This window comes from Musa acuminata, chromosome BXJ2-5 (assembly GCF_036884655.1).
Source record: "Musa acuminata AAA Group cultivar baxijiao chromosome BXJ2-5, Cavendish_Baxijiao_AAA, whole genome shotgun sequence".
Taxonomy (NCBI): domain Eukaryota; kingdom Viridiplantae; phylum Streptophyta; class Magnoliopsida; order Zingiberales; family Musaceae; genus Musa; species Musa acuminata.
Genome location: NC_088342.1, coordinates 44,661,637 through 44,670,413, shown reverse-complemented (window position 1 = coordinate 44,670,413; position 8,777 = coordinate 44,661,637). Strand labels below are relative to the sequence as shown.

Here is an 8,777-nt window from a genome sequence, read left to right as displayed (position 1 = left end):
CCTCCTCCAACAAATCTGATATGAGGAGATAGATGAATCTGAAGTTGGATTTGATATCCTTGATGTTGTCAGGGAAGAAAAGTTTCAATTCAATAATCAAGATGATCGATAAATATAAGACAAAGAAAAGCATACACAATTTACATAGTTCGGCATTCTCTGTCTATATCGAAAAATCTAAAATTTTTGTATATTATGAGAATATTAAAATGCAAGGAAAAGAAAATTTTTCACTTGGTCTAACGCAAAATACAACGAGATTTCCTCTCTTGTTTGGCATCACCATATATTGTATGGTTCTTTCTTTTTCAGTTTATATTTGAAGTCTGTATGAGAATCATAGCTGATGATAGTAAACTCTTCCTGTACATGGTTATAAGTCTAAGTTAACAATATGGTAAACAAGGTGTCATAATCTCTCTCACCTGAGTTTTATGTTCAAACTAATGATAGTAGGCCCATCTGATGTGAGGTAATCGTAATCTTTCTCATTTAAGGCTGCACATCTTCTTCAAAGGATTAAGCATGATCCGAGAATCAAATCCTGGATAGGTACACATGAAGCTCAACCTAATACTAAGTTCTTCTGTTGGTCCCCTTTTGTTAGATTTGATAGGTTTATTTGCGGGGTAAGAACAGATGAAATGAATCTGAGAACAAGAAACACACAATGTTGCTAAGCCTGCTTCCTTGTTCACAGTTCTTTATGTTTCATGATTCATTTTCTTCTCTGAACCTTCTTTTTTTTTTCGCTCTATATAAGAAATGCAGCTTATTTGGTGAATCATAACAATGAAACAGAAAGACAAAAGCTGAATCTGATCATTTTTTTCTTTTTGGTATATAGTAAGCTTGCATGAATTCTTTGCCAATACTTTGGTTCTGGTTCTACTCCATGAATTTATGAATTTTTTGTTTTTTTGATTCTTTCTCTCTGTTAAGATCGACTGATTGCCAATGCTTCTATTGCCCTTCGAGGAATTGCACATTGTGATCTGCCTTGCCCAATTCATGATCCAGTAAGCAAAGCTTCCCAGTTCAGAAAGATGCACTCTGTTTGCTGGTCGTTCTGTATCTGCACAAAGAGATCAAGTTAAGAAGAAGGAATACAAAGTTTGGATTGCAGTTAGCTCAGAAGCTTCATTGTTCTTCAGAAATGTCACAAGACCTCAAGTATGTCTTTTACATGTAGCACTTGAACTATTGATTGGATCAACCTACGACTCTTTTCCCCCTCTCATGCAATGCACACTGCTTTCTTGTTCCAAAAAAATTCCATTAGGAGTGCAACCATACAACAATCCAAACCATGAAAAGCTCAACAATCATCATCACATCTCTGCATAAATGATACATCATATTGTAAACCACAAAAATTAAAGCTTTTTTTATTGATATCCAACTCTGTTCCACACCAAGAGAGCATCATTTGATTATTACTCCAAACTCATTGTGGTAGACACAGCAAACCACCCAGAGTTCTTATTCACATTAGCATATACTAATAGTAGCCTGGCCGGCTGCTTTGCCAAAAAAGACGAACAGGCAAACAGGAATAGAACACCTTTCTCATAATCTCCCCTTCTCATCTTTCCCTCCCTTCTCCACCGGCACCTCACGTTCTGAGAAGACTCCTCCTTTGCCATCCTTCACAGCATTCTCCAAAGTATATCCTTCCCAGTGATGCAGGATGGACCTTGGTGACTCTGCCGTCGCAGTGGAAGCAGCGAAGGTCTGGTAGACCAACAGTCCATCACCAGGAAGCTCCTGCTCCACCATGTCATTGCAAGCATATCCATGCAGATCAACCTTCTTCGCCCATGTGGCAGCCAGCCCACGTCCTCCGAAGATGGTGACTGCAACGGAGAACTCAGAAGGGCCGAAGCACCTGAGGACTCTTTCGACCAGGTCGTGATATTTCAAGGAGTGAGGGTTGAACCCCATGGCTTCGTAGCTCGCGTAGCTGAAACCATCCTCGGGTGTCACATGGATTGTAGAGAGTGCTGGACCGTGAATCCCGTTCATGGAGTATCCACAGGGCTCGAAATCAAAGTCGCATATTTCCATCTCAGGAATGATGTCGGAGATCCCAGAGAGCTTCGTCATCTCGTTCGCAGAAGAATTATGGCCATCAACTGAGTTCTTGAAGAAGATCGATGCGCGTTCAGCGTCCAGCCCGGTCATGCACATCTCCAGAGTAACCAAAGGCAGCTCAGGTTTCTGGGTAGCATAGTATATATGCCATTTCCGGTTCGGCATCGATGGATCACCAATCACATAAGCATTACCGCCGGACTTGAGGCTGCCAAAGAAGCCATTCAGGACAGAGACTTCCTCAGAGAAGCTGCGGTGCGGAGATGGCTGCGCGCCGGGGAAAATGAAGGTCCCACGTGAGTACTTTGCAGACAGAACAGAGAGCGAGAGGTCTGCAGCAAGATCAAGGATTCTGGGAATGGAAAGGAGGAGCTTTGTCGTCCCACACGTCTTGAGAATGATCTTGTAGGGGTACACAAAGAGGCTCGACTCAGAGAGGACATACGAATCGAAGTCCTTGTTCGACAGCTGAGACACGATGGTGCACCGTGCCAAATCCAGAATAGAATCGATCTGCGCACGCGAGATGGCGCGCAGTCCACGACCCTGGGGGTCGACAAAGATGGGCGCCTCAGAGAAGGTAATCTCCAGGCGCTTCTCGTACCCCTCGAACCCAATTGGCGAAACAGGGGGAGGGTGCGGGGAACCACCCATCGAGAATGTCATCGGGTGAGTGCAAGAACAACAGAGAGGGTTGATGGAGAAGAGAGTGGGAGACAAGACGAGAGATTGAGAGAGGTTTGATTATCAGAAAGCAGCAAGCCAGAGATAGGTAAACAGCTCGAGGAACAAAAACAAAAGCACGGGAAATCCTACTCTACCGAAGGGGACATCTGAGGAGATATCAGGATGGCTTCCTCACGCACTGCGAAAGATCGAAATGATGAGAACAAGAAAATTGTCTGAATTGACATGGACACAGCTAAAACTAAGCAAAGATTCAATCTTTTTCTCTTACGTTGGAGTAAGCAGCAGACTGGAACTTCTCGATTCCACCGTGCGGTCGGATGTCTTCAATGCTGTAGCCGAGGGGAGCTTCGTACTGTAATGAACTACTACTACTGCTAGACTTCTTCTTCCCACCCTTAGACTCCATTAATTCATCCACACTTCTGCAAAAAGATAAGACTAACAACGCAATGAGAATCAAAACCAAAATCGATATGCACGAGAAGAAAAATAATGTTTCGATGTTGGCTAGAGAATCGAGAAATCTTTAAACACGATTGCGAAGAGTAGGAAAGCAGGATACATCAAGAAGCAAAAAGATCAAAGAATAGATCAACAAATGACCAAAAAAATCAATCTATGGCGAAGCACCAAAAGACAAAAGAGAGGAAGAACAGGATCCGCCAAAAACACAAAAGATTGAAGATAAATACGAACGAACAAGAACCGTTCAAAGTTACAAACTGGGAACCAACAACACCGGCCGGAAGCGAGAAAACCAAGAACCTGACTAAAGAAAAAGTTTCAGACACAAAATAAAGGAAAATCACAAAGAAACCAAACAAAAGATAGAAAATTAGGGATAGAAAAGAACGCCGGTCATATTTAATTCCCGAAAAGAAATAAGAAGATCGAAAGAAACAAACGTGGTCTATTTTTTGTCGCAAGAAAACATACGATCTAGAGGCGAGAAGAGTCTGCGGCTCGCCGGCGATCTGTTCTTCGCAAAAGATTCGCCTCTAAGATGTGTGGTGAAAGAGCAACACGGAGGAGGGCAGGACAGAGACAAGAGAAACGCAAAGGAAGCGGCGCCGAGAGGAGGGTGAGGAGAAAGAGGGAGAGGCAGAGGGGCTTTAAATAGCAGATAGGAGTGGGAAACGCCGAAGGAATCGGTAAATTCCCGGTGTTGGGTGCGTGGGAATTAGGGCCAGCTGTGACCGCCCCCCGTCTTTTCCTGATCTGTTACAACCACCTCTCTTTTCGCACCCGCCGTTTGTGTTCCCATCTCAGGTATCAGCCACGAGTGTCGCGGGCCCCGCTTTTGGGACTTAAATCACGGCAGGGTAATAAAACGGGTGCGAAATAATACTCTTCCCGAATCTGGTAGGAGCGCTAATTTTTCTACTCATCGGTAAACACTCCAACCCACGTCTCTGAGTTGGCAAAAAATGGGTCCCGCTTGCGGGACCAAAGATTAGCCAATGATAGGCATGGTGAGTTTTAAATGGCTGGAAAAGGTATGCTTCTGATGTACGATACCCATTTCGCGTCAGCTCTGACTCACGAGATAAAGAGCAAAAAGAGAACGACGCTTCGACACGCTCATTAACCCACCCGTTTTCGTACTCGCCTCGTTAATTGTCTTTTAGCGACGTTCACATTGTGGGCCCCAATTCTGCTTCGTGAGAGACCGACGGGTACGGACATCAATGGTAGACCGTTTAGAAGGTTCCGACAGCCGCTTCAGATGACCAAGGGGAAAAGGGAAACGCGAATTCCGAGGTGAACGCGATTCCCAGGTGTAATGATTATCCATAATCTTCGTATGTATTATTGTATCATTGAAAGCATGAAGAAAGGAGATTAGCAAACAAATAGTGAGATTATGACTTTAATCATCGAGATAATTGGGTCAAACATTCGCGGGTTTCTGAGATCCAGGAATTGCCGCTTTGATTCACGGCCTCCAATTCGGCCACATCACGGGCGATTGGATCCGCACGAAATCGACCGCTTTCCTCGGGAATCGGATCGAATTATTTTGGCTCCCTGCCGGATTCTGGTGGCAGTCGTGCTCCGCGAACGTACACACTCCTGCAGTGGTCCACGGGAGTCCACGTGGAACCAAACGCCCTGCGTCCACAGACCAATAGATGGGCGTGGGTCCCACGGATTCGTGGGCTGTGATTGGTGTGGTTTGGTGGACTGCGCTTTGACTTTGACATGCCATGGTGGATTGATGCAGCAGATTAGGATTCATGTGTAATCTCGTAACGTGTTTCTGATGTTGAAGCATAGTACAGCGTTCGGTTAATTACTTTCTTATTCTAAATGTATTAATTAGGCATAATTGTATATTTATGTCCATAAAAATTTAGTGAATTTTATATTTTACCTCTTTAAGTTTATGTTTAACAAAAGTTTATCTCAGCCCATAATAACTTGAAACTTAGAATGATATAATAATATTGTGTATAAAGAAGATGTGTTAGTCAAGTTCGATGCATCAAATATATTTTTTTAATTATAGATCGATAGATCGATTAAAAAAAAAAAAGATATTTTGTTAATATCAGAATGCTTATGATATTCCTTTTTTTACACCAGTGTATCTTACGTAAATAAATATTTTATTAATGTCGGATGCTTTCGAATATTTTTATCTAAGATAAATGTATCATATGGAAATAAATGATTTGATCATATTGGATATTTATTTTATTTATCAGATTGATTATGGAAATGAATGATTTGATTATGAAAATGAATGATTAATTATGGGTGGATATATCGGTTTAAAAAAAGAGGAGATATTTTGATAATATTGGAATGCATAGGATATTCTTTTTCTTACACCAATGTATGTTACGTAAATAAATAATTTATTCACGTTGGATGCTTTGGAATATTTTTTTCTAAGATAAATATATTATATGAAAATGAATGATTTGATCATATTGGATGTTTATGTTATTTATCTTAGACAGATTGATTTTGTCGGATGCTTCAAATCTAAAATTTATAAATAAACTCTAAAATTGTATAATAAATCAATTCCTTCTAAGATACAATGAGATTACAATGCAGAGCACTGAAGAGAAAGAAAAAAATTAAAAGAAAGACTGAAATAGATAGAAAAGGATGGAAATTGAATGATTTAATTTTTTTTAGATTTATTGATCCATAAACTAAACTAAACCAATATAATTGTCATCCAAAAGTACCTTTGATATATTTGATTATTAATTAATATAATTTTTTGTAATTTTATAAGGACATGAATGTAATCTTTAAACTTTCAAATTATTTCATATCGAGAAGAATGTTTAAGCCACACACAAATTCAAATATGAAATCTATAAGGACATGAATGTTTAAACTTTTCATATCTTGAGAACTGAATCTTCAAAGGGGTATATTATCCTTCAAAATAATTCTCTTTAAAATAAGTCTGTCACATGCAAATTTATCATTAAGGATATACTTGACACAATCACTTCCAAACTCAAGTTAATTTGAGATCTTAATTGAGGTTTGAAATAAAGTTTTAAATCTAAAACTATACCTAAATATTATATTAAAGTGGTAAAATAATATTTATAAAAATAAAAAATATTCTAAAGAATAAACATGTTTCACCATAGTGGCTCACTCAGGCTGGCCATTAAAACAAGAAACAGCTAATGAAAAAGATATTAACATTCTCAGACCATATGATATGGATTGTTGTGATGAATAAGACCTAATCTTACTATATCTACGTAAGTTATAGTCAACATTAGGATCCAATTTGGACTCATCTAAATGATATTATGATCAAATATTCATAATCTTTTATTAGTCTAATTTATGCCTCAAACATGAGCTTGATTCAGTCTAACATGGTGGGTGAGAAGATGATGCTACATCAACATATTTTATGGACCTTTGAACTCCTTAGATTCGAGATTGGTGATATTAAAATTGCACATCTTGATAAGTCTCACTCACCTACTTCATCAATGTAATTGATCATATACATATAATCTTATTTTATTATATACTTTTGTTGTTTTATTTTAAGATATAATTCAAATTTATTCAATGATCAACTTTTTTTTGTCGTAACTCATCTAAATAATTTTAAAATATTATTGAAGGTAGAAATTGTTTAAATTATCAATGAATTAATTCAATCAAAAGTATACAATGTCAAAAACCATAATTATAGGTTCCCAATAGCACGATGATCTTTGTTCATAGGTTTAATTATGACTATAGTTATAAATCACAAGGATATATAAGTAAAAAATAATATGTAAAAATACCTTTTTATCATAGTGACTTATTTTTTTACGCAATCTAAATTTATTGTTAGCATTCTAAATATACATTTGGTCAACTAGTTATCCAAAAATGTTTCTATTGTTCTTCGACTTAGAAAGAATCTTGATTTATGATTTAATTTAGTCAATTTGATAATAAAAAAATTCTTACGTAAATTAATTCAATAAACAAAATTTTAATGGTCGAAAATATTCAACTCATCAATGATCATGGAGTTGTGAAGCAAATTCTACATAATTTCTTTAAAGCTTTGTACCAAGTGTTACAGTGAGGGCGAATAATGATACAATGATAAGCTTACTCCATGTCTATGAGGATCATATTAAGGTTAAAAATATATAATTTTTTTATTTATAATAATAAAATTATATATTGATCCTCTTCAAATCCTGTATTGATAGGATCCCGATGCATTAGGTTTGCTATTTTCTTTTCAATTAAATGGCAAGTAAAATTTGATTTCTTTTCGATTAGATGATTTATCAATTGATATATCATAATCAATTTACACAAGAATTGCTAGAGTTTTTCAAGCCATGAAAAAAAACCCCTAAAGTGAAGTGTTTGTCTTTAATTAGTTTAAGTTACATTATGTATATTGGAGGCCATAATAGGAAGACATATTCTATCATCAACATCACATTGATCCCAAGCATCTTCTTTCAAGTTGTCAAAAGGACATTCCAAAAGATCATTGGTGATAAAGCCTATTCACTCTATATGATTCCTTGCATTTGTCACCCTACTCTCTCTATGCCTTGGATACTTTGTCATTAGGCATAGGCAAAGAAAAAATGGCAAGTGGTCCTCTTGTTGATTTGCTTTCCCTACAAAAACATAAGAGGAAGATGATGTCCTCCTAATCTTATATCTTTTATTCATCATGATTGACATATTGTTTTGGAAACATGTGAGATGAGAGTTGGATCCATTTGTATGCATCTAAAGGAGTGATGTGGATGTCCACCAGCTATCCATAATTAGAGAGAGTTGAATTTTATTTTTGTCTTCATTTTATGTCTTTGCTTGAACTTTTATCAGCTATCCATAATTAGATTTTGGATGTGTGTGTGCTGTCTTTCAAGTTTAAGCTTTTTAGATTGATGATAATATAATTAATAGTTTATCAACTCATCTCAACTTCTCAAATTCACGCCATAGACTTATCGAACATGATAATAGAGAGAGAGAGAGAGAGAGAGAGAGAGAGAGAGAAATAAGAAGGTGCAACAACATTAAAGAGGAAATGGAAGCTTGCACCAACAATGAGTCATCTCTCTCGTCATGTATCTATATGTACTTGTTTTTGTTGTTTCAACCTCTATCACCTTTTTCCTCTTAATTAATAGATTTTTTTTTTTTATATTTACTTCTGTAATATATTTGGATCTATGAATAAGGTTAAAACTTAGTCAGAAAAATAGACAAAGCAAAAAGTTTAGAACATTAAAAACTTTTAGCATCGACATTAAGATGTTATGTATAGCTAATGAATCCCATAGAAAATAAAAGAAAATCTACAAGGACCAGAAAAAAAAAATAAACACATATATATCAGGAATAAAACCTATATATGGCAATTGATTTCTCATCTACAAGTGATTTGAGAGGTCATATATACACATATTAAATTAAGTAGAGATAGTGAAATGTGTCTAAAATTATATATAAGAGTGAAGATTCATGTA

General features: G+C 36.9%; 1 protein-coding gene across 2 annotated transcripts; it reads right to left on the bottom strand.

The window, feature by feature from the left end:
• Positions 1–1,360: 1,360 nt before the first annotated feature.
• On the bottom strand, positions 1,361–3,867 carry LOC135612958 (S-adenosylmethionine decarboxylase proenzyme-like). Of its 2 annotated transcripts, none has more exons than XM_065109816.1 (3): positions 3,721–3,867; positions 3,053–3,222; positions 1,361–2,959 (listed from the first exon to the last, which is right to left on the bottom strand). In XM_065109816.1, exon 3 carries the CDS (start codon positions 2,758–2,760, stop codon positions 1,570–1,572), a length of 1,191 nt encoding a protein of 396 aa, XP_064965888.1. In that variant the 5' UTR covers positions 2,761–2,959; positions 3,053–3,222; positions 3,721–3,867; the 3' UTR covers positions 1,361–1,569. The 2 variants fall into 2 exon arrangements, 1 of the variants encoding a protein (XP_064965888.1); XR_010487151.1 differs by having other exon boundaries at positions 2,819–2,959; positions 3,053–3,206; positions 3,721–3,862.
• Between the last annotated feature and the right edge of the window lie 4,910 nt (positions 3,868–8,777).

Excerpts from the sequence above, each read along its gene's own strand:
- LOC135612958 (XM_065109816.1), bottom strand. The coding sequence starts at position 2,760 with ATGACATTCTCGATGGGTGGTTCCCCGCACCCTCCCCCTGTTTCGCCA.